At 38.3% G+C, this 26596-nt stretch overlaps 1 protein-coding gene and 1 long non-coding RNA gene across 2 annotated transcripts; both read left to right on the plus strand.

The window, feature by feature from the left end:
- Nucleotides 1–3161: 3161 nt before the first annotated feature.
- On the plus strand, nt 3162–8088 carry LOC107800377 (uncharacterized). Its single transcript, XM_016623543.2, has 2 exons — nt 3162–3679; nt 6386–8088. Exon 2 carries the CDS (start codon nt 6952–6954, stop codon nt 7885–7887), a length of 936 nt encoding a protein of 311 aa, XP_016479029.1. The 5' UTR covers nt 3162–3679; nt 6386–6951; the 3' UTR covers nt 7888–8088.
- Nucleotides 8089–11597: 3509 nt separating this feature from the next.
- On the plus strand, nt 11598–20084 carry LOC142170632 (uncharacterized). The gene is made up of 2 exons (XR_012699884.1): nt 11598–12395; nt 19180–20084. It is a non-coding gene; the product is annotated as an uncharacterized LOC142170632 (long non-coding RNA).
- Nucleotides 20085–26596: the final 6512 nt, after the last annotated feature.

The raw sequence follows: 26596 nt of genomic DNA on the forward strand, positions 1-26596 counted from the left end.
GTTTTGCCCAATATATTTAAAAAGATATTTTTATACTAACATTTCTTTTTGTTGTTTCCATGCATCCAATCATTTCCTTAAAATAGTAAGGTTGGTTGCTGCTCCCGTCCTAATGACTAAAGTTTGCTGCTCCCGTCATATATAAGGTTGGTTTCTTTTTATGTACATGTATTGTTCATGCTCCAAAAAGACGAATTCGTGCATTTGACTGAGTGCTAAATTATACTTACTATTTTCTTCTTACTTTTTTTTAATAATATTGTATCCATGTTTCAAAAATTCTAGATCCGCTCTATCTCTAACGTCTGTAGCAAGGTGAAATGGAACTTGTCAATTGATAGTGGTATCAAGAAATCAGTCCATTATAACTGATTACCAATAAAACGTACAACGGGGAAGGGTTTATATAGTGTTACGACTAGAGTAATCTATGTCCTTAAGATATTAAAACCCTATTATGTTGTCGTAGGATTTTGTGGCAGAATTATTCCAAAAACTTATAAAGCCAAACGAAATTCAAATCCAGCAATAACTTGAATTTCTTACGGGAACAACAGTGTGAATATTTTGAGAGAAGAAGAAAAATAAACTGTTAGGCAAATCAGGTAAATTGTGTACGTTTAGGAGGCCAAAAGACAAGTATATATTAGAATAGTTATCTTTAATAGACACAACTCTTCTTATTAGACACGTAAAATGTCATCTTTTAACTCAAAGTAATTTTTAAAAGTGCCTTCACTTCTTTTCAATCTCTTGAAAGTACGAGAGAGGGTGAATTATAGCTTTTTTATATTTCTAGTCGACTACTCTTCAGGTCTAGTCGATTTGTGCGGAGACAGCCTGTACAAAATTGTTAGTTCTTTCAATTTAAGCAAGTGTTAATCACAATAAACAGTAAATGAACAGAATATAATACGAGAGCGATAAAGTAAATGACACCAGGAATTTTATACTGGTTCGGAACCAATGTGGTATCTTAATCCAGTCCTCTTGGGTTGCAAGAGTGTTGTCTTTTAGAGATCTTTGTAAATTGAATTGAGTACAATCTTTGTGATTTTCAGCGATCACCACCAACGCTGACAGGGTTGGTTTTCACTCGCTCACCAACAACGATCCTTTGGTTTTCACTCGCTCACCAAAGAAACGAACAATGACACAACTTCTAGGACACACTGCCTCTCCAATATTTTTCTGTCTCTCTTCTCTCTTTTGGGTACACAGTAAATCTACTAAAGTGAATTACAATGCTTGTCTAGAGTAGAATAAAGAACTTGTAGTTGGATAGACAATTGTATAGAAGGTTGTGTGCTTTCTTCCTTCATAGAGCACGCATATTTATATCCCTTTCAACTTGTTCTGGCAATTGCTTAATCCAAGGGAATTTGATTATTGCTCCTTTATTTGTTTTCATAATATGCTGCTCCAATGATTTCTTGTTTGGTCAATCTTCCCATACCATATATTAGATCTGGGCAGAGATATTGTTGTTTTCCTTTGGATAAGGTAAATTGATGAGTATCCTTCCAATTATGCATTGAATGATTTTTTTTCCTTATCTGACACCTTGATTGAATAGTGTAAGAATCTTGATTACAAGTGTAAGAATCTTGATTACAACTCCTCCCTTAATTTTTTTTATAACTTTGGACATTATGCCTTCCAAGTCTCTAGTGCATAATCACGTTGCTTTGCTTAAAGATTCTTTCACAAAATATTCCTCATTTTCTTCCAATAAGTCATTGTAAAAGTGCTTCCTTTTTATATGGGAAATATTCCTTTCTTGATCTTGGAAAATAATCTCTTTCCACAATATAGATTTTACTACACCATAATATATTTTCTTTCCGTAGAAAATATATTCTTCCTTGGCCTTGTAATTATCTTTCTTCTATAAAATAATAGATCTTCTCCATAATTTTAGCAACTTTCCTTCTATAATTTCCGTAGATTCTTATTTCAATATTGTAGTAAGCCATCCAATATTTGAAACTTGACTTTCAAATATTATTCCTTCTATGATGCTTGGAGATTAACTCTCTAAAAATAATCTTCCTTGATAAATTCTTCACATGATAGTCTCTTTCTCGTATTTGTCTAGATCTTTACCAGCATCTTCTTTTATGAATAAACCTATGCAGAAATAAGATTACTACAAGTAAGTGTTCTTTGATTAATAATTGTGTTGGTTTGTTATCATCAAAATTAATACTTGAAACCTTAAAGTTAACAATCTCCCCCTTTTTTATGATGGCAAACCATTGAGTACAATATAAAAAAACTAATCAAAGACTTAATTAAAGGCAGTGATGGGATAAGCTAGATAAACTGGTTATTTCCCTGAAATCATCTTCTTGAAATGCATGTAGTATATCTGTAGACATATGATTTTTGACCCTCCCCGAAATTTTATATATTTTAGCGTTTATATATTTATTTTAGGTTTAATATTGCTATTTTGGCTATTTTTAAACTTCTTTGCCTTATGTTATCTTAAAAACTAAAAGAAAACTACAAAAATATTTTCTTTATTTTAGATTATTGATATTTTGTTTAGTTAGTTTTATTTTATTTTATCTTACAAAGGATTAAAAAGAAAAGTTTCAAAAATACTTTTACTTGGTTTAATGTAATATTAAATTATAAGTATTTAGTAAATACCGAGTATTATTTAGATTTCTCTAATATAATTATTTTATTTTTCTTTCTAATATTACTTATTATAGATAACTAGTATTTTTGTGTAGTAATTTTATATTACCATTAATGAAAAAAAAAAAAGAACAAACCAAATAAAGCAAAACAAAAGGAAAAGAAAGCAAGGAGGCAAAGAACGAATGAAGCAAAATCAGAGACAAGAAAGGAAATTTAAGTGATTCCTTCCCTTATTTTTTGTCCTCATACCCACGTGCTTTTTTTATTTATTTAATTTTTGTCAATGACCTATTGCCACATAATCACATTCACATGCACATTAACAGATTTTGGCTTTCATTCTTATGCCCCTCCTATTTTCATGTGCACGGTCCCGGTAATGCAAAGGATTGATCTTTTTCAATTGAGGGGGACCACACGTTTTATTTCTAGAGGATTCTTTTCTTTGCCCCCAAACATAATTCTCACCCCTTGGACTTATATAACACGGACATCTAACACACCCAAAAGGGGGAGCGAGAAACAAAGTGATGAGGAACGGCACAAATAGAGGGAGGAACGGAATAGTAGCAAGATACAGTAGGAGCAAAAATCCCTAACGCCGCATAAGTCCTCTTCCACACCAAGACTCCAACACCCAGAAACACATTTAAACACTCATCTTCTCATAGCCACATAAGTACTAACTTGAGGTCATGTAAAGCAAAAACAAAGCTCCGTCACTTTTATTTTTGTCGGCAACGAGTATCGCTCACTCACCATAACTGCCGAAAAACCATAGTCCATTTCTTAGCGTCTCGGCAAATCGTTATTCGAGGTTCCATCTTGGTTGGTTTCCATTCGAGGTTTGGTTTGAAGTTGGTCAGTGGAGGTTCGAGGTTGCCGACGAGGATCGCGGTCTAGGTCCCGTCACCAGTTTTCCAGTTTTCCAGTTTTGCTTCAAATAACTTTTTGAAACTGCTGTATTATTTGCCTCGTAGTCCTGCCATTCATCTAATTTTCAGAAGAGTTTCGACTCGACATTGAGGTCTAATTCTTACTCTGCTCTTTGAAGGCTTATCATGTGATTTTTGTGAATGTTGGATGAAGATGAATGCACTCTGATTGTTATTTTTTTTCCTTTTTTCGTTTGATTGCTTGTCCGCAATTCTGTTCCTCTATTTAGTCCATTATCCTGACTTGTATCCTTGTTATTAGTTAATTGATTTCAGGGAAATGTGATACGAATGGGGTCTAGGGGGCTAATCTAGTTAACTTGCGTAGGCTATAATTTTATCCTAGCAACGTTTGGGCTGAATTTATTAAGAAAGGTTAAGAGACACAAATTGATGAAAGAATCTCTGCTTCCATAAAGTTAATGGGGTTTTGTTAGCAAGAGTTAAAAGATAATTTTTGGCTTAGGATAATTTGTGTTGCTATTTATTCTCATTTCATCAATTGATTCGCTAGTAGAATGACTAGGCCGCCATCACTTAGGTAGGCAATATTAGGACGTTTTGTTCGTTTTGAGGCGAGATGTCGTTCCCTTAGTTAAATTTATCCGGGAAATGCCCCGAAGAATTTGTATATATTTTATTCCGGGGAATGCCCTGTAGTATTCTGTAATTGGAAGTCGTGACGAACATCGTAGAAGAAGTAGCGTAATTTAGAACTTTAATTTTCCTTCTTGTAATTTTCTTTCATTTAGGTGGGGACGACCTCGAGCTTCTTTGGTATTTGTTTTCCTTTTCTATGATTTTACCTCAATTTGAATGCTTTAAAAACCAACTAGATAGAGTACGTAACCGTGACCTTCACGGGACTTGGGGAGTGCCTAACACCTTCTCCCCGAGTCAAATGAACCCCCTTACCCAAATCTCTGGTACAGACTTAGTTTTTGAGTCTCAAGTATTTTGAAAGGAAAAAATTACTTTTAGAGAAACGGTGACCTGACACACCGAAATCAAATGTCAGGTGGCGACTCTGAGTTATTTCCTTTTGAACACAATTTTGTCACTTTTGAAATTGAAAAACCCTTTCGAGCTTTAAGAAATCTTTTTATTAATTAAGAGGGTTAAGTGAGGTTTGTTTTGAAAAAAAGGTGTGACATCTCTGGCGACTCTGCTGAGGACTTGTGGGTTCGAGCTAGTACTTGATTTTGTTGGCTTTTAGAATATTTGGTTGAGGTTTTTATGTTTTTTCATTAACTTTACTTAATTTTTATTATGTTTTTATATTTTGTTATTTGCTAGTTGTTTATGTGTTTACAGTTTTTGCTTTATGTGTTTACTGCTTTGTAACTGTCATCATATGCATTACTCGGTCAATTCTTTCTGCAACAACTCTCGGAGTACGCGTCACGTACACGAACTCTTCGTTGAGTCACCCTTATTTTAGAAGGGGGCCGTCAGACGTATGGAGTGGGTGGAAAGCTTGAGCAGCCACCATCGACCATACGCTCCCCCGAATTATCTTGTTAGTGAACCCCTAACTTAGGTCAGCCTTTAGGTCATTTTTAGTTGCATCATGTCATTTAGACCTAGTAGGGCTCGGTCCCAAGTACCGTGTTCCTTTGTAGGACGCCTGTCCAAATTTTGTCAAAATGGGCCCGTGACCCAAAATGACATTTAATCATCCTATGTGCTACATATTGCATCTGTGAGGGTAAAATGGTCATTTGGCGGACCGATGCCTTGGAAATAAGGGTGAAAAATGAAGCAAGTAGGGCCTACTCACATCTTTCTTTCATAGTTTTCCAAAAATCAAAAAAAATTGATTGAAAATGAAAAATCCAAAAAAGATTTTACACTCTCCTATTATTTTTCAAAAATTCAAAAAAAGAAAGAAAAAGAAAATTTAAAAAGATTTTACACTTTTCCATTATTTTCCAAAATATTCAAAAAAAAAAAGAGAAAAAGAAAATCCAAAAAGATTTTACATTTTTCATAATTTTCCAAAAATTCAAAAAAAATGAAAAAGAAATCCAAAAGTTTTTACATTTTTCGTAATTTTTCGAAAAGACAAAAAATATAGTTTTTTTCAAATTAGTTGCATCTTCCCGAACTACGCGAACCCGATTTTCGTCTTCCGGAGCGGGATACGTAGGCAACCCACATAGGGTCCGGTTTTCCTAGTAGGTCCTAGGTTCTTGGCTTCCAGAGTCGTAGCCAAATCTTGCATGTATAGCCATATTTGGCCACATCGGTCGTTTTTGCAAAAATAGGAGTATTTTTCTCAAAGTAGTTTGTTATCTCCTGTCTTAAAGCCCTGAGTATACAATAAAGTGTCCTCTCAATTCTAAGGTTCATTCCTGTCAAATTTGCATGTCTAGCCACTTTTGGCCACATCGGTCAGTCTTGCAAAATAGGGTTATTTTCGCAAAAGTGGTTCAATTACCCATGTCTTATGATCTTGAGTTTCAATTCGGTGTCATATCACTTTAAGTTCCATCCATGTCGTGTTTGCGTCCCTAGCCACATTTGGCCATATCAGCCATTTTTGCAAAAAAAAGGGTCAATTTTCGCAAAGTAATTCTTAAGGCCATGATTGTTGGGATGTTGGAGTTATGTAAGCTTTAAATGGAGTATTTTTCATGCATTAGAGGTCAACTTTGTCAAGTTTGCACTAATAGTCACTTTCAGCCACTTAGGCCAATCTGCAAAATATAGCCTAATTGTGTCTTGCATTTGTCCACTAGGAAATGTTGTTGTGTCATGTAGTGTCCCGAGTCGCTAACCATGTTCTCTTTGTTCAGGTATGGACCCGCTGATTCGATCCAAAGTGCTGATGGTAGTAAAGATTCCCAAGAAATTGATTAAGTGGAGGAAAATGTTTTCATTGTTAGAGCAGCATGAGTCAATGCAGAAATTGGGTACCCTAACTTCTCTTCTTGATATCATACCTCGCCCAGACTTAGTGGAGGCGATGCTGACTTATTAGGATCCGCAAAATTTGATTTTCAGATTTGGAGAGTGTGAGATTACTCCTACCTTGGTGGAAATGTTTGATCTCACTCGTTTAAGCTATATAGGCAAGGACATGATACTTCCCCGAGACCACTCTAGGACAAGATTCCTCAGCGACCTGGGCTTGAAAGATAATAAGCATTTAAAATGTCTCGAGCGGTCCTAGATATCTTTGGATTATTTGTTTGCTAGATTTGGACCACATGATAGTTTTGACGTCTTTTGGGATGAGTTCTGCACAACCAAGGCAAAGTGGAAAAGACGTCGCCTCGAAGCTTTCAGCCTTGCTTTGTTGGGATTATTGGTTTTTCCATTAGATGAAAGGCACATTAGCACCCGTCTATAGTCAGTGGTAATGGCACTATTTTATGAGAAGCAACGCAAAATCGTTACAGTTGTGTCGATGATCTTAGCAGAGTTGTATCGAGCCCTGAGTGAGGTTAGGGGAGGTGTCAGATATTTTGAGGGAAGTAACCTTTTGCTACAACTGTGGATGATGGAGCATTTTCACACTGCTTCTTTACTTTGTCCCAACGATCGTGCCTTGAGGGATCGGGTCATATACATTGAGCGTAGGATCAAATATCCTAAGTTTACATACCCAGTAGGCGTCACGACTTGGATTGAGTTCCTTGGTTTGAGGATAAATGGGAATGTTTTGTGGGCTTACCTTTGGCTACCTTTGGATGATATCTTGGTAGGGTGCCTCATGCAGCCTTTCCTGATGTTGATAGGACTCAAGTGTGTCAGGCCATACACTCCCGTTAGGGTAATGCGGCAGTTGGGTAGAAGACAAGAGGAGCCTCCAACTTTGAATCTTCGGAGGCACATCATGACTTTTAGCAAAAAGGCGGTTGACAAAATCAAGTATGTGCAATACTGGAAAAATGCAAAGAGGATGAAGAAAAATACATTAGTAGAGGACGTTGGCAGGCCCGAGTGTACTCAGGAGTACTTGATTTGGTTACAGTCCGTCCCACCAGGGGTCAGCACCCCATTGCAAGCACAACTTAGGGGTCGGGCAGTTCAGATAGATGATTTTGAGGAGGCATCGGACCAAGATCCCTGGGATAAGCTTGAGTTGATAAAGTCTCAGTTAGTGGGATTGGCAGCAAACGTGGAGCAGCATGGCCAATATTTGTTTAGGGTCAGACTTCAGAATGCGGGGGCATACGCCAGGGCCTTTATTCCCAGCATCGGTGTTTCTTTACGAGGCATGTTACAGAGTTTGAGCATGATGGACAGCCTAGGACCATCCCAGTCAGAACCGTCGCATTCAGGAGCAGCTTGAGGAGTCATTCCATTTAGGTGTTTTGAGATTGTCTTATATTGTCTTTTACTTTCGCGTCTTGTCTAGGAGTACTGAGTCCTTTAGGTAGTGGTAGAGTCTATCATGGTGTAGTCGAGTCTATCATGTCTTTCATTATCGTACTTCTCTTTGTATTTTAATATCGAAAAGTTTTAAACGAAAAATCCCAAAAAGCTTTTGTTTTTAGTTTATTTTCCATCACTTTTCCAGAACTACGCTTGGTCTGATTCATGAGGGACATGATACGTAGGAAACCTACATCGGGTTCGATCAAATCATTTTTGGTTCAAAAAAAGAGAGAGTGAGAGAAAGAGAGAAGAGATAAAAGAGGAAAAAGTGTTAAGAGATGTTGGAAAAGAAAGAGGAGGAAGGATCGAAATGAGCAAATTGGGATGATGCCATATGACCCTGCGACCCTTAAAGCCATTTTAGAACCGTTAATTGTTGCTGGGTGCATTGCAAATAATGTGATATTATCATATGATAAATGCCCTAACGTTAATATGGTGGTTTTGTATTGTTGTCCTTTGTTATCTTTATTTAATTTCAAGAAGGTGGTTAGTTTGTTGGCATCCTGGCAAGTCCTCCATACAACACCCGATCAAAACGTCAAACAGTCATGGCTATCAAGGAAACAGACACTGGAGTTGTAGACCACCAAGGGAGATTGTTGAGTCGGAATCGGAATTGCAAGAGGAGGTCCGGAGGTTGAACCACCAGATGGCAGAAATGTATCAGGCTTGGATTAAGGGACACCCTCCACCCTCGTTCCCTACCAACTACACAGAAAACCCAGCTTCCATTCCACCACTATCTCAATCCCAGATGCCCAATAATATTGATCTTTCCCCCACAACACGCACCTGGCTTTACCCCTTACCACAACTACCCCAGCACTTCAGCCCAAACTATTCATGCTCCGCCAGCCAAAACAACCTCATACCCTACTCCGACATCTGCTCCTATTTTTGTACCCCCTCCACAAGCTACCCTCCACTGATCCTCTAGTGAGCCCGTATTCCCCACTCCAAATGCCCACTACTATGCACTGGAGCCCACCTTCAAAGTCCCAAATCCTTACTCTTACACTCCCCAATTTGAGCCTCATGTTGAAACTGACAAACCACCCAAGAACGCAGAGCAAGAAGAGATGTTTAGGAAGGTACAGAGTCTGGAGCAATCATTGAGAAATATGCAAGGGTTGGGAAACCAGGTGAATGTGGTCTATAAGGATTTGTGTTTGTTACCCGATGTCCAACTGCCTGCCGGGTTCAAGATGCCCAAGTTTGACTTGTATGACGGCCATGGGGATCCTGTAGCTCATCTAAGGGGTTATTGTAGTAAAATGAGAGGCGTCGGGGGAAAAGACGAATTACTAAAGGCATACTTCAGCCAAAGTCTGAGTGGGGCAGCTTTAGAATGGTACACCTGCTAGGACGCTAGCAGGTGGTACACCTGGGATGATATGGCTCCGGCCTTCACCCGGCACTTTCAGTGCAATATAGACATTGTTCCAGACCGCCTATCCTGACCAAGGTGGAAAAGAATCCCAGTGAAAGGTTTAGAGAATATGGGTTCAGATGGAGGGAGCAAGCTGCACGAGTCAATCGTCCGATGGAAGAGGACGAGATGGTTAAATACTTTTTTCAAGCCCTGGAGCCCACTTACTATGGCCACTTGATCTCAGCTATTGGTAAGTCTTTCAATGATGTGGTGAAGATGGAAGAAATGGTGGAAGAGGGGCTCAAATTGAGTAAGATCATGAGCTATTCTACTGTAAAAACAACCACCCAGGCAATCCAGAGTGATACCGGAAGTTTTCTAAGCAAGAAGAAGAAGGAAGATGTCGATATGGTTGTCTCCGGATCATGGCATGGCCAGAGGGATTCACCTCATCAGTACACCCATCCTCGACCCCGACCTCAAACCTACGCCCAAGCTCCATATAATCCACCTCAACATTACTTTTCCCCGTAAAACTCCCAATACTCAGCCAGGTCATCCCAATACCTTGTTCACCATGCACAGGCATATGCTCAACCCACAATGGCGTGCCTCAGTCCCATAGAATACCCACCCAGCTCCACAAAATGCCTATCCACCTCCACAACCATACCAAAACCCCAATGGTTCAAATTTTCGATCAAGGCCAGAGTATAGAAGAGAGAGGCAGCAGCAAAAACAAACTTTTACCCTGCTTGGAGAGTCCTATGTTAGTCTGTTTCAAAGGTTAAGGCAGTTGCACGTCTTGAGGCCGATTGAGTCGAAGATACCAAATCCTCCTCCAAAGAACCTCGATTATTCCCTGAGGTGCGCCTATTGTTCTTATGCTCCAGGGCATGACATAGAGAAGTGCTGGCATTTGAAAAGGGCAATCCAGGAGCTCATTGATACAAACCAAATTGTAGTCCAAATCCCAAACGCGCCAAACATTAACCAAAACCCTTTGTCAGCCCATGAAGAGACACATATGATTGAAATAGTTCACAAGGATGGGGAGCCCAAGAAGTCTTCTAAGTCCATCATGATGATTCGGACCAATGAAAGTAATTTGGTTAAAGCTCCAGACTCTACCAAAGCAAAGCCCTTAAAAGTTGAAGGGGCGACAGAAAAGCCGAGCTCGCTCAATTTGAAGCAACCAGTGTTGGTCGTGAAAGGGCCTTCAAAAGATATTGGGGCAAGTCCGGAAAGTTCAAAAGTGGTAGTACCAGGGATTCCAAGTAAGCCTGTCCTAGTTGTGAAGGGGGCTCCTATCACCCCTATCATCATTAAACCAGTAACCCAGCTGGCAGTGATCGATGCCAAGGCTGTTTCGTGGAACTACAAACAAGTGATAGTGACATACAAAGGAAAAGAAGTAGAGACAGAGGTTAATGAAACTGGAGGATTGACTCGTTCTGGGAGATATTTCACTCCAGAAGAATTAAGGAAGGCCAAACCATTCAAAGATAGCCAAATGCTAGTAAAGAAATCGGTCGCCGATGTAGACATGTAATTTTTGACCCTCCCCGAAATTTTACACATCTTAGTGCTTATATATTTGTTTTTGGTCTAATTTGCTACTTCTGCTAGTTCTGACTTCTTTTTGCTTTATTTTATCTTTAAAAAAAACTACAAAAATACTCTTGCTTTATTCTAGCTAGTTCATATTTTGTCTAATTAGTTTTACTCTTGAAAAATACAAAAAAATAGCATTGTCACTTTTATTTATAGAAGGTAAGAAGAAATTTAAATATGTATTGAGTAGTATTATAATTTCTTTGATTTGGTTATTTGTTCTGTTTTTAGTTATTTCCTTTTATCTAGATAATTAGTATTTTTGGTTTAACTTTAGAAAAAAAGAAGAAGGAAAAATTAACAAAAAAAGAAGAAGAGAAAAAAGGGAAAACAAAACAAACAAACGAAGAAGGAAGAACGTGATAATGAAAGCAAAGGCAAAAGTTGGAAAGCAAAATCCAAACCTTTTCCCCTTTTTTCCACCTTGTCACCTACGCTTTCCTCTTAATAAATTTGTGATTATTTCTTTACCAATAGAGTATTGCTACCTCACCTTCCTATAACAAACTTTATCAACAAAGATTCCTCACAATGCTCACACTCCCTGCCTACACTACATCACACACCCTTTCTTGGAAATATCCACACACTTTGATGCAAAAAATATAAATACACACACTCAGATAGAGAATAGAGGGGGACAGAAGAGAACGAGGAGGGGTAACAAAAAAAGAAAACGCATAGGACAAAAGAAACAGGGGCGAGAGAATTGGAGGAGGGCCTTCTTCACGTTTTCCTCTGAAAATGCTCCTCCATTTCTCGGCGTTAGAAAACCTTCAAATACTATGAAGGTTGCTGGTGATTTTCTCAAAAACAACTGACCTCCAATTCTATGAAAAATAATTGACCCCTAATTCAAAAAAACAGTCAAAGCTCCTCCACCTTTCCTCCATTGAAACCAATCTCATTCTTCCACCAGAACACAAAAATCCATCCCTTACAACACCAACAAAATAGTCCGAAATGATCGAAAACAACAGCTCAAATCGATGTCGTCTTCGTCAAGAAAAGTCCCATAATCACTATAAAATACAGTTAAAACCAGCCCCCTTTTGGCCCATATAACCAGTCCAATACAACCCCAAAATAGCTTCGAAACAGCCGTTAGTCACTCCAAAGTCGAGGTTCTGTCGCCGGTTCGAAGTTCTGATCAGTAGCTCGTTTGATCGTCATTTTGTTCCTTTTGGTGCACGCTCTTTTGTATACATAGCAAATTCAGCAATAAAGATTTTGACATTTCAATTGAGTTTTTCACACTTTCACTTGGCTTTTGCTTTTTCCGTCTTCATCGGCTTGCTCTAACCTCAAATATTATCAAGAATATGTTCACCATGTGTCATGGCGGAGATGAAAAATAACAAAAGAAGCTGGAAATAAAGAAAATGAACGGTAAATATCACTTCTGAAAGGTTAATTTCACCACTTTTCTTCAGGTAAGAAACTCTCCCTTCCTTGAAGTAATTACGCGTATTCTTTTCTCTTTCTTTATTTGTGTGTGCATGCTGTGTGTTTATTTGAAATAGGTACAGCTGGTTTTCTTTCTCGAATTCTTTTTAATATATTAAAGAGCAGATGCTTAAGTGTCAGTTATAGCTACCAGATTATTCTTGCGGTCGCGTCACTTTTCTAGCATTAAAAAGGTTTGATTCTCTGTAATTAGTTGCTTTTAGGTGCATAATAATAAAATAATTATCGTGATTATGGGTACGGCTACCGTGGCATGGTCAAGATACACGATCTAAAATCCATGGGTGCATTTCATGTGATCTGATTCTAACTTCCAACAAGGTTAAATAAAGCGTGTCATGAACCGCGGGTGCATTTCATGTAGCGTGGCTTACAATGTGTTTTAAATTACCTTGAAATTTCCTAAAATATTAAAAGTGGCTAAAAAGTGAAAAGGGCACGTAGGTTTAAAATGCATAATTAAATCAGATAATTGAGCCAATAATAACAGTTGAGAGACCGTGCTAGAACCACGGAACCCAGGATTGCCTGACACCTTCTCCCGGGTTAACAGAATTCCTTACCCGGATTTCTGTGTTCGCGGACTGTAAAACAGAGTCAATCTTTTCCTCGAGTCGTGATTTGAACCGGTGACTTGGGACGCCATAAATTTCCCAAGTGGCGACTCTGAATTTAAAATAGATAATTTCGTTTCGATTGTCACTTAAATTGGAAAAACTCCCTTATATCCCTTCTCGGGTTGTAGTAAAGAAGGAGGTGTGACAGCTCTGGCGACTCCGCTGGGGATCATAACCCAGAACTTTGGTTTAGGGTTCAAGAATTCGAGCTTAGAATAACTGTTATACTTGGCTTTTATTTATTATCTTATTTTTTTACATGTTTGAGCCTAATGTGCTAAATGTCGTTTTTTACCGCTTTAATATTGTCTGAACTGTATATAAATTGTTACGAAACCCTCTTCTCTCTGAGTCTTCTAAATCATCTGGGAAGAGTGCACTTTGTGTGACTTCTTTTCTATTAGAGTCATGTCCCAATTTTAGAACGAGGTTCAGATAAGTTGCAAAGCCGGTGAAGCTTCTGTATTTTCGGTACGTTGTCCCCCCTCCCTCGGCTCGAGCTGTCCGCTCGGGTAAGCCAGGTCTGGAACAATACACCCAGGTTTTTAAACCTAGAATAACATAACCTCATGACGGATCCCTAGTAGGAACGTTTGTTTGCATCACGTGCATTTGACTTTGGAGACTCAACACAGGGGTTGGATCTGTCTAGGACAGGTGTACCCAAAAATCAAAAGACCATCTTGATGCATCTTACGTGCTACTTGCGTATCTGTCTATTTCGGCTTGCATGTTGACTGGCTTCGAGAATAGGGAAAGAAAATGAAAAAAAAAAGAAAACAAAAATAAAATCAAAAAAAAAGAGGAGAAAGAAGAAAAAAGAAACAAAAAGTGAGAAGTAGGTATTTAGAAAATTTTGAAAATCTGCCAAAATTCTGGAAAAAAAAGTCATTTCAAAATGAGCCAAAATTTTCAAGTGTCATGTTTTCCTGTTCCGTCAAAACTGGGCGAACTACGCAGGTCCGATTCTCACTGGATGTGAGATACGTAGGCAAACCTTATCGGCTCTGGCCCACAATTTTAAAAAAAAATCCAAAAATATTGTCCTTTAGTTCCTTCTTTAGAAAGGCTTTCTTTTAGACCCCAATTTTAAATAAAAAAAATACAAAAATATTTTTCTTTTAATCTCTCTCAAAATTCAAAAATAGTTTCATTCTTCTTTCAAAATTGAAAAGGAAATTTAAGATTCAAAAATATTTTCTTTTTTTTTTCTTTATAAGTATTTCTTTCATAAATTCAAAATAAAAGTCCAAAAATTCAAAAATATTTTCTTTCTTCTGTAGAAGTTTTTCTTTCGAAATTCCAGAAAAAAAGAGTCGAAATTCAAAAAAAAAAATTATTATTTAGAATTCTTTCTTTTCAAAAATTTAAAACAAAAAAAACAAATTGAAATCCAAAAATATTTTGTTTCTTCTTTTTAATTCTTTCTTTCGAAAGAGTCAAAAAGCCAAAAAAAAAAGAGTTAGTTTATTTACTTTATTCCTAATCTTCCCGAACTACGCAAGATCTGATTCATGTTTCCACATGATATGTAGGCAACCCACATCACGTTCGATCACCATTGAAAAGAAATGAAAAAAATGAAGAAATGAAAAAATATTGATAATAATAAGGACCGACTGAGTCGATTCTAACATGTTTTGTTTTGAATTGTGAAGAAAGTTGAGGTGGTCGGTTTGTGGTAAGCTGGAAACACAAGACCGAAGAAAAAATGATAACTGACATCGAAGCTGTTACAAGTGCTCAAGAGACTCAAGGTCAGAGGGTTCAACAAGAGTCTACTGTGTTTGAGAAAAATAAAATACTAAAACAGCAAATGACCGAAATATGTCAAGCATGGGCCAGTGGTCAAGTACATCTTCGTCATAAGTCATAATTTGCTACACAGCAAGAGCAGTACCACTCTCCTGAGTACCACTCGTACTCATTTGATCTTCCTGCAAATATTGAGAAGCCTGCCCGAAAGATGGTACATGAGGAAATGACCCAAAGAGTGAAAAGCTTAGAACAACGGTTGAAAAACATGCAAGGGTTGGCAGGTCAAAATAGTGTTGCCTTTAAAGATCTATGTATGTTCCTCGATGTCCGTAGTAGTAAATCTTTCTGAGAAGCAATCAAAATAGGGGAAATGATTGAGAATGGTCTTAAGACAGGCAAAATTAAAAGTCAAGCAATTTTCAAAGCCGCAACTCAGGCTGTCCCGATTGAATCCGATAATTTCAGTGGCACGAATGAGAAGGATGAAAAAACCATGATGACAACAGGTTCAAGAAGAGGTCCCAAGAAAACACCTCGAAGGTATGCGCAGCCTCATTAGATTTCCCATGACTTCGCTGAGCATTGCTATCCACCTCAGAACCCACAATACTCTGTCACTCCACATCAGTATGTTGTCCAGCCACCAAAACACCCCAGAAGGCGAGAACGAGCATCACAAAATCTCCACCATCTTCCACAAAATTTTCAGGTACCCTATAACCCACATCCAGGCCAGAGGTATAGAGGGGAGCAAAAGTTGAAAGATAAGTTTAGACTAATAGGAGAGTCCTATGCAAGCTTGTTTGAGAAATTAAAGCATTATGACATGATTGCACTCATTCCTCCAAATCATGTGGACCCCCGTACAAGAAGCCTTGATCCTTATAAAAGGTGTGAATACCATTCCAATGCCTAGGGGCACAATGTTGAAAGCTATCAGGATTTGAAAAGAGAAATAGAAAGGATGATCCAGGAATACCTGATTGTGATCCAAGACAGTGGCATCCAGAATATCGCGTAGAATCTTTTACATGCACATCATGATGCACACTTTGTGGGGATGATGTGTGGTGACAAGGAGTATGATAATCCTCTCGGGAATTTGCTAACTGAAGTTAATGATTTTGAAATTGGAGAAGGCTCTGCTGATTCTAATGAGCAAATTTGTGGCTAAATGTCAAGCTTAGCAATTGAAAATTCATTCCCTCCGCACCATGAAGGAATCTTGGTAGTTGTTTTGATGTTTTATCTATTATTTGGGTTATTTTAGGGTTATGATCCAGATTTTATTTATTTTATTTAGTCAAACCCTTCTATCCCTCCATTCTGTTTGTGTGAGTCTTGTCTTTCTATTCTGTTGCTATTTTCATTAGCTGGGTTATTTAGGGTTGTAACTCGGATTTTTTAGGTTGTTTGTCTTGTTGTTTACTCAATGAAATACAGTTTGTCCTTTTGTGTCATTCCATGCTTAGTTCTTTTCCCGCTAGTTTTAATGACATGACTTGCATGCGAAATTTTTGGCCAGATCTTAGAAAATTGATTTAAGTTTGAATTGGACAACTGAGGAAAAGACATTTTTGAGGATGAATAAAGAGTTGAAATACTTTGGAACTAAGGTCGAGTAAAATTCACCTTCAAATAATTGTGAAGATCGGGCTTGAGGATGTTTAATCAATTGAAGTTTGTTGAAAAGTTTGTCACTAAGGGGTGAAAAAATATCTTGTGACCACGGCACACCCAGAAGACAGACATGTTCGTCAATGCTGTGATCGCGAAAAGATACCATGTTTGACGTTCTTGAGGTTGGGAGGCCCCTTTTTTTGCTACCCAAACATTTTATATCATTTGCTACCCCTTCTGAGCCTGTGTTATTTTTCTTTGACTACCCTCTTTTGGAATCAAGTTTAAAGTAAAAAAAATCCATGTCCCAAGAGTACAAACTGGGGCAATTCTTAGAAAGTTCAGGAAAAAAAAAAGAATTGTCAAAGGTCCATACCCTCAAAAATAGAAGCTGGGGCAAATAAAAAAAAGAAAAAAAGGAAAAAAAGAAAAAAAAGGAAAAGGAAAAGATAAACAGAAAGAAAGATGAAAAATAGTTTAGGTCAGATGTTTGAACTACGTTCGACCCGATCCCTTAAAAAATAAGGATACGTAGGCAGCCTCACAGTTCGGTCCAACCAAATAAGAATTTAGAAGAAAAATTGAAAAATCCAAAAATCCCCAGCATTTGAAACTGGGGCAAAGATTTTATTTCATTTTTGAAAGAGTCGATTCCAAGAGTTATAAGTCTACAACCCCTCATAATTGAGTTTATTTTGAGCCTTCATGCTGACCTTTCTTTCTAACTCTATCCAAAAACCTTCCAAATAAAGACCTCTCAATATGCCTTCAAGAATGCCAAGAAACGCATGCAATGAGCAACAGTTGTCACATGACGTAGAACATCGTCAAGTTGCTCACAAAAAGAGGGAAAGAAAAAGAAAAAGAAAAATGAGAGAGTCTTACTAGTGAAAACTCTCATGGGCACTGTAAGGCGACAGTAAGCAGAGATGAATAAATGAGAGAGACTTGTTGGTGAAAGTGAGTCGTGAAGCTGATGCGAAGAATTGGCATAAATAAGCCCGACTTCAAAGGTCATAAGAATGGTAAAAGGGAAGATTGGATTAGTTTGGTAGATCGGCCGTTAAGTCCAAAATGCATGTCATGATCATTAAGGCTAGTTATTGGGAAAAAAAATTCTTCCTTCTGTCCTCCCGACAGGGGCATTTCTTGTTAGTACTTGTTTCTTTGCACCATTGTGTCCTCCACTCTGAGTTCGTCCTTGTCAAAACAAGCAAGAAAAGATTTCAAAACTGCTACCAGCTTTTCAGTTGCACACAGTGAATTTGGCCAGCACACTCAGTTGTTACTATCAACATGCCTTGAGGATTCATGCAAAGGCTCCCCCTAAAGACTTTTGACAGCCTACTTGGCGCAAGCAAAGATAACTGGTTATTCTCTCTGACAGACAAATTGCTCAAAAGCAGGAAGTCATTCAAGATATTGGAAAAGGTCACCTAAGCAAAGATCTCCAATTGGGATAAGGCTGTTTGAGCTACAAATGCAAATGGTACTGGGGTGAAACAATCAGAGTTGGTGCAGAACAAAAGTCTTTTGAGACCGACTCAAGCTGATTGAGTAGAAGCCAAGCTGCCCAAGACTCAAGGCCACAAACCGATCACCATTTTCAAAACTGACCAATTTTTCTTTGCGTGAAGCAGGAACAAAGTAGTGCTAGGAAAGTGGTTCAAAAAAAAAAGAAAAAAAAAAGAAAAGAAAAAAAAACAAAACAAGAGAAGGAAAAGAAAAGAAGAGAAGAGACTACAAAGGGAAGTTTCTCAAATCTTTGCCTTTGTTTGTCTTGCCATTGATCTTTACATTTTTTCTCCTAGGATAAACATCTTATTCTGATGAATCTTTCTCCTAAGATACAAAAAATAAATATCTTAGTCTGATGAACATTTCTCCTAAGATAAAAAAAAACTAGTCTGATGAACTTTCTCCTAGGATAAACATCTTAGTCTGATAAATCTTTCTTCTAAGATACAAAAACAAATCGTAATCTGATGAATTTTTCTCCTAAGATAGAAGACCTAGTCTGATGAACTTTCTCCTAGGATAAAAATCTTAGTCTGATGAGTCTTTCTCCTAAGATATCAAATTAGAAGACCAAGTCTGATGACTTTTCTCCTAGGATCAAATACTTAGTCTGATGAATTTTTCTCCTAAGATAGAAGACCTAGTCTGATGAACTTTCTCCTAGGATAGATGTCTTAGTCTGATAAATTTTTCTCCTAAGATAGAAAACCTAGTCTGATGAATTTTCTCCTAGGATCAAAATCTTAGTCCGATGAATCTTTCTCCTAAGATAACAAAAAAATGACCTAGTCTGACGAATTTTCTCCTAAGATATTTTGAAAAAAAAGAAGAGCAAGTCAGGATTTTCTAAAAAAAAAAAAGAAAAAAAAAGGGTCAATTTTTAGATTTCTTAAGTTATCAATCTTTAGTTTTCTCAAAATCAGGGGTCCCGCCTTGGAGAATATGGTTAGTTTTTATTTTAGTCAAGTATAGTTTATAGTTTTCCGCAAGTTCAATCTTAAATCTAAGAGACGCACTTCCTAGTTTGGTTCATTCAGGTTTTATTTTTAGCAGACGCATTGGCTAGTCAAAGTTTTTTGGTTTTACTCATAGGAGACACACATCCTAGTCTAGTCTTTAGTTTACTCTCATCATTGCATCAATAGTATAAGTGGCTTACAATATTGCTGACAACCCACAAATCTTGCTAGTACAAACTGGGGCAATAAATTTCGTTTGCTTTGTTTGTTTTGATCAGGCGCCCACCTGGAGAACAAGGGAATACAGTTCAAGTTTCAAGGGAAGACAATTCAAGTTCAGCAATCAGGCGTCCACCTGGAGAACAAGGGAAGATATTTCAAGTTTCAAGGGAAAGTATTTTCGAAGTAAGACAGTTCAAGTTTTGGCAATCAGGCACCAACCTAGAAAACAAGGGAATTCACTTCAGAATGCAATTCAAGTCAGCCACAAAAGAAGATCGCAGCAAGAATGCGAGTTAACAGTCCAAGATGATCAACGGAAGTTAGCCACAATCCAGAATAAATAAAAAAAAGCAAGAAGTGAATCCAAATGCAGAAGTTGATGAAAGATGTGAGCTGCTCAAGACATGGCTGAGGTCAAAAGCACTGCATGTCCGGTCTTGATCCGAAGGAGCCGTGGAAGATTGAACTAACACCCGCAGCTAACAAGTATCAAGATTCAGATCAGAGTCCACATGAAGAACCAACCAAGATTCAAGATCAAGCTTCAGAAGACTCGTAGATAGGAATCTTGTAACTTGTAGCTTGTAGGCTTAGTTAGACTTTTCAATTTTGATTTTTGATGTAATAATAGGACCGCAGACCGGAACCTTGACGGTACCTCAATCGGCTCTCCACCACGGTATACTCCATCACCTCATTCACTTCTGAACTACACGTGGCATGATTCCTTTATAGCCAAAGATATGTAGGCAGCTCAGATACCAGGGCTCGGTCACCTTCCTCTTTTCTTTTAAGTGTTTGGTCTTTCTAAATAAGGGTCGGGTCAAAACACCTGTCTTGTCATTTTTTGTCTGAAAACTCTTCATATTTCCAGTCAAAGAGGGGCAGCTGTAGACATGTAATTTTTGACCCTCCCCGAAATTTTACACATCTTAGTGCTTATATATTTGTTTTTGGTCTACTTTGCTACTTCTGCTAGTTCTGACTTCTTTTTGCTTTATTTTATCTTTAAAAAAACTACAAAAATACTCTTGCTTTATTCTAGCTAGTTCATATTTTGTCTAATTAGTTTTACTCTTGAAAAATACAAAAAAATAGCATTGTCACTTTTATTTATAGAAGGTAAGAAGAAATTTAAATATGTATTGAGTAGTATTATAATTTCTTTGATTTGGTTATTTGTTCTGTTTTTAGTTATTTCCTTTTATCTAGATAATTAGTATTTTTGGTTTAACTTTAGAAAAAAAGAAGAAGGAAAAATTAACAAAAAAAGAAGAAGAGAAAAAACGGAAAACAAAACAAACAAACGAAGAAGGAAGAACGTGATAATGAAAGCAAAGGCAAAAGTTGGAAAGCAAAATCCAAACCTTTTTCCCTTTTTTCCACCTTGTCACCTACGCTTTCCTCTTAATAAATTTGTGATTATTTCTTTACCAATAGAGTATTGCTACCTCACCTTCCTATAACAAACTTTATCAACAAAGATTCCTCACAATGCCCACACTCCCTGCCTACACTACATCACACACCCTTTCTTGGAAATATCCATACACTTTGATGCAAAAAATATAAATACACACACTCAGATAGAGAATAGAGGGGTACAGAAGAGAACGGGGAGGGGGAACAAAAAAAGAAAACACAGAGGACAAAAGAAACAGGGGCGAGAGAATTGGAGGAGGGCCTTCTTCACGTTTTCCTCTGAAAATGCTCCTCTATTTCTCGGTGTTAGAAAACCTTCAAATACCATGAAGGCTGCTGGTGATTTTCTCAAAACAACTGACCTCCAATTCCATAAAAATAACTGACCCCCAATTCAAAAAAAAAAAGCAGCCATAGCTCCTCCACTTTTCCTCTATTGAAACCAACCTCATTCTTCCACCAGAACACAAAAATCCATCTCTTACAACACCAACAAAATAGTCCGAAATGATCGGAAACAGCAGCTCAAATCGATGTCATCTTCGTCGAGAAAACAATCCCATAATCACTATAAAATATATTTGAAACCAGCCCCTTTTTGGCCCATAAAACTAGTCCAATACAACCCCAAAATAGCTTCGAAATAGTCGTTAGTCACTCCAAAGTCGAGGTTTTGTCGCCGGTTCAAAGTTCTGATCAGTAGCTCGTTTGATCGTCGTTTTGTTCCTTTTGGTGCACACTCCTTTGTATACATAGCAAATTCAGCAATAAAGATTTTGACATTTCAATTGAGTTTTTCACACTTTCACTTGGCTTTTGCTTTTTCCATCTTCATCGGCTTGCTCTAACCTCAAATATTATCAAGAATATGTTCACCATGTGTCATGGCGGAGATGAAAAATAACAAAAGAAGCTGGAAATAAAGAAAATGAACGATAAATATCACTTCTAAAAGGTTAATTTCACCACTTTTCTTCAGGTAAGAAACTCTCCCTTCCTTGAAGTAATTACGCATATTCTTTTCTCTTTTTTCTTTCTTTATTTGTGTGTGCATGTTGTGCATTTATTTGAAATAGGTACAACTGATTTTCTTTCTCGAATTATTTTTAATATATTAAAGAGCAGATGCTTAAGTGTCAGTTACAGCTAAGATTATTCTTGCGGTCGCGTCACTTTTCTAGCATTAAAAAGGTTTGATTCTCTGTAATTAGTTGCTTTTAGGTGCATATTAATAAAATAATTATCGTGACTATGGGTACGGCTCCCGTGGCATGGTCAAGATACACGATTTAAAATTTGGGGGTGCATTTCATGTGACCCGATTCTAACTTCCAACAAGGTTAAATAAAGCGTGTCGTGAACCGCGGGTGCATTTCATGTAGCGTGGCTTACGATGTGTTTTAAATTACCTTGAAATTTCCTGAAATATTAAAAACGGCTAAAAAGTTAAAAGGGCACGTAGGTTTAAAATGCGTAATTAAATTAGATAATTGAGCCAATAATAATAGTTGAGTGACCGTTCTAGAACCACGGAACCCGGGAATGCCTAACACCTTCTCCCGGATTAACAGAATTCCTTACCCGGATTTCTGTGTTCGCGGACTGTAAAATAGAGTCAATCTTTTCCTCAATTCGTGATTTGAACCGGTGACTTGGGACGCCATAAATTTCCCAAGTGGCGAATCTGAATTTAAAATAGGTAATCCCGTTTCGATTGTCACTTAAATTAAAAAAATTCCCTTATATCCCTTCTCGGGGTGTAGTAAAGAAGGAGGTGTGACAACTGAGGAAGAGGCTGAGGAGTTCCTGAAAAAGATGAAAGTGCAGGATTATTCCATTGTGGAGCAGTTAAGGAAAATACTAGCTCAGATTTCTCTTTTGTCTTTGCTGATACATTCAAATGAACATCGCAGGGTCTTGATGAAGATTTTGAATGAGGCACATGTTCCTGATAAGATCACAGTAAATCACTTGGATAAGATAGCTAGCAAGATCTTCGAAGTAAACAGGATCACTTTCTCAGACGATGAACTTCCTATGGAGGGTACAGAAACAATCGAGCTCTTTATCTCACGGTGAAGTGCGAAGATTCTGTTGTCTCAAGAGTTTTGGTTGACAATGGCTCTAGTGCGAATATTTGTCCCCTGTCTATTCTGCAAAAACTGAAGATTGGCACCGAAAGAATCCACTTGAATAGTATGTGTGTTCGAGGCTTTGATGGGGAGGTAAAGATTCTGTAGGAGATATAATGCTCTAATTGTTGATAGGGCCAGTTGAGTTTACCATGGAATTCCAAGTGTTAGATGTGGCTGTCTCCTACAATCTGTTGTTAGGCAGGCCCTGGATACATGCTGCTAAGGCAGTCCCGTCTTCTCTGCACCAAATGGTGAAGTTTAAATTGGATAGGCAGGAAATAGTTGTGCACGGTGATAAGGACCTGTCAGCTCGTAATGACACAATTGTTCCATTTATCGAAGATGAAGATAATAAGGGACCTTGGGTCTATCAGACTTTCGAAACAGTGTCTATTGAGAAAATTCCTGAAGGAAAATGCATTCCGGGTCCTAAGCTATCTTCCGCGTCCGTCATGGTTGCGAATGAAATGTTGAAGAATGGTTTTATGTCGGGCAAGGGTCTAGGCTCATCTCTGCAGGGTATTGTGCATCTGGTGCGCCCCAGTGGGAATCCTGGTACATTAGGTTTGGGATTCATACACACAGAGAAGGACATGAAAAAAGTTAAAAATCTGAAACAGAAAGTATGGTCGCTCCCCAAGCCCGTCCTACGCATCTCTAAGTCTTTTGTCAAGACAGGGGCAAAAAAACCTCCAACCTCATCAATCCCAAAACATGTGGTCGATGTTGATGAATAGCTGATTAAGAGGTTCCAAAGTCTGTTCGATGAGGTCAATATGGTAGAAGTTGGTGAAGGCTCTAGTAAAGCAGATGTGCAGCTCGTTGGACCAAACGTGAAGCTTAGCAATTGGGAAACTACTCATCTCCCCACCAGGAAGGAGTTTTGGTAGTTTGCTTTGTTTTCCTTTCTATTATTTGGGTTATTCTAGGGTTGTAATTCAGATTTTTAGTTTTTGCTTGTTTTGATGTTCAAACCCTTCTATTCCTTTATTTTCAATGAAATCAATTTCTCGTTTTCCATTATTCCTAATAGTGTTCTATTTTGTTCTTTTTTCTTTCCTATAGTTCTTTTTATGCTGGTTGCAATGATATGACATGCATGAAGAATGTTCAATCAAGTCTTAAAAGCCAATCTAATTCTGAAATAATAATCCAAGAAGTAGAATATGATAAAGAAGCAGCATTTGAGGAAATCAGTAAAGAGCTAAAACAATTTGAAGAAAAACCAAAGCGTAATTTGAGTGAAACTGAAGCAATCAATTTAGGGGACCAGGATGATGTTAAGGAAACCAAGATAAGTGTGCATTTAGAACCGCAAGTTAAGGATGAAATAATCAAAACATTGTTTGAGTACAAAGATGTCTTTGCATGGTCATATGATGATATGTCGGGCCTGAGCACTGATCTGGTAGTTCATAAATTTCCAACTAATCCAACATTCCCTCCTGTTAAGCAAAAGTTGCAAAAGTTCAAGACTGATATGAGTGTGAAGATCAAAGAAGAAATCATAAAGCAGCTTACTGCAAAGGTCATTCGGGTCACTCGATATCCCACTTGGTTAGCCAATGTTGTGCCAGTACCAAAGAAAGATGGTAAGACCAGGGTATGTGTTGATTACCGTGATCTAATCAAAGCAAGCCCAAAGGATGATTTTCCGTTGCCAAACATTCACATTCTGATCAATAATTGTGTCAAGCATGAGATTGGGTCTTTTGTAGATTGTTCCGCGGGATATTACCAGATCTTGATGGATGAGGAAGATGCAGAAAAGACAGCGTTCATCACGCCATGGGGGACATATTGCTACTGGGTAATGTCATTTGGTCTAAAGAATGCTGGGGCAACATATATGAGGGTGATGACCACCATATTTCACGACATGATACATAAGGAGATTGAGGTTTATGTAGATTATGTGATCATAAAGTCAGAGAAGCAGTTTGACTATGTCAGGGACTTGAGGAAGTTTTTCCAAAGGCTCCGCAGGTACAACCTCAAGCTCAATCCGGCAAAATGTGCATTTGGTGTCCCCTCTGGGAAACTGCTGGGATTCGTGGTCAGTAGACGCAGTATTGAGTTGGATCCGTCTAATATCAAAGCCATTCAAGAGTACCACCGCCAAAGAATAAAATAGAGGTGATGAGCCTACTTGGAAGGTTAAATTACATCAGCAGGTTTATTGCTCAACTCACGACAACCTGTGAGCCCATCTTTAATCTGCGGAAGAAGAATGTTGTAGTCAAGTGGACTGTTGAGTGTCGAGAAGCATTTGATAAGATCAAGAGGTACTTGTCGAATCCACTTGTGCTGGTCCCACCAGAGCTTGAAAGACCTTTAATTCTCTATTTGACAGTCTGGGATAATTCTTTTGGCTGTGTATTGGGTCAACATGATGTCACGGGAAAGAAGGAGGAAGCAATTTATTATCTCAGTAAGAAGTACACTCCCTATGAGGTTAAGTACACTCTGCTTGAGAGGACATGTTGCGCCCTGACTTGGGTGGCGCAAAAGTTGAAGCATTATCTGTCGTCCTACACTACTTACATCATTTCTCGCATGGATCCTCTAAGGTATATCTTTCAAAAGCCTATGCCCACGGGAAGACTTGCAAAGTGGCAGACTTTACTTACAGAGTTTGACATCATCTATGTGAGTCGGACCGCGATGAAAGCCCAAGCCTTGGCTGACCACTTGGCCGAGAATTCGGTGGATGATGAATATGAGCCACTGAAGACTTATTTTCCTGATGAAGAGGTTATGTGTGTTGACGAGGATGACCACGATGAAAAGCCAGGTTGGAAACTCTTCTTTGATGGAGCTGCTAACATGAAATGTGTCGGAATAGGGGCTGTACTTATCTCTGAAACAGGGCAACACTACCCTGTAACAGCCCAGCTTCGATTTTATTGCACCAACAACATGGTTGAGTACGAAGCATGCATTCTAGGTTTGAGGTTAGCTATAAACATGGGAGTCCAGGAAATACTTGTTCTGGGAGATTCAGATTTGTTGGTTCACCAGATTCAAGGAGAATGGGAGACTCGAGATTTGAAGCTTATACCGTACCGACAGTGCCTGCATGATCTTTGTCAATGATTCAGGTCGGTTAAATTTAGACATATTCCTAGGATTCATAATGAGATTGTTGATGCCTTGGCTACTCTGGCGTCAATGTTACATCATCCGGACAAGGCTTATGTCGACCCCGTGCATATATAAGTTCATGATCAACATGATTATTGTAATATGGTGGAAGATGAAATTGATGGCGAACCTTGGTTCCACGATATCAAGGAATACATCAGGTCGGGGGTATATCCAGTACATGCCACAAGTGACCAAAAGAGAACCATTCGACGTCTGGCTAGTGGATTTTTCTTGAGTGGAGGAATCTTGTACAAGAGGACTCCGAATTTAGGACTGCTGAGGTGCATAGATGCTAAAGAAGCTTCAACTATCATGGTCGAAGTGCATTCTGGAGTTTGTGGTTCGCATATGAATGGGTATATCTTGGCAAAGAAGATACTTGGAGCAGGTTGTTATTGGCTCACCATGGAATGGGATTGTATATGTTTTGGTCGCAAGTGTCATCAATGCCAGGTACATGGTGATTTGATTCATTCTCCCCCATCTGAGTTACACACAATGTCTGCACCTTGGCCTTTTGTTACTTGGGGCATGAATGTTATTGGACCAATTGAGCCGGCAGCGTCAAACGGGCATAGGTTTATTCTGGTGGCCATTGATTACTTTACCAAGTGGGTCGAAGCTACAACTTTCAAGTCCGTGACCAAGAAGGCAGTGGTGGATTTTGTTCATTCAAATATCATTTGTCGATTCGAAATTCCCAAGGCAATCATCACAGACAATGCTGCTAATCTCAACAGTCATTTGATGAAAGAGGTATGCCAACAGT

The sequence above is a fragment of the Nicotiana tabacum genome, chromosome 16, assembly GCF_000715075.1.
Source record: "Nicotiana tabacum cultivar K326 chromosome 16, ASM71507v2, whole genome shotgun sequence".
NCBI lineage: Eukaryota > Viridiplantae > Streptophyta > Magnoliopsida > Solanales > Solanaceae > Nicotiana > Nicotiana tabacum.

Coding starts and splice junctions, on each gene's coding strand:
- LOC107800377 (XM_016623543.2), top strand. CDS start 6,952: ATGGCACTATTTTATGAGAAGCAACGCAAAATCGTTACAGTTGTGTCG.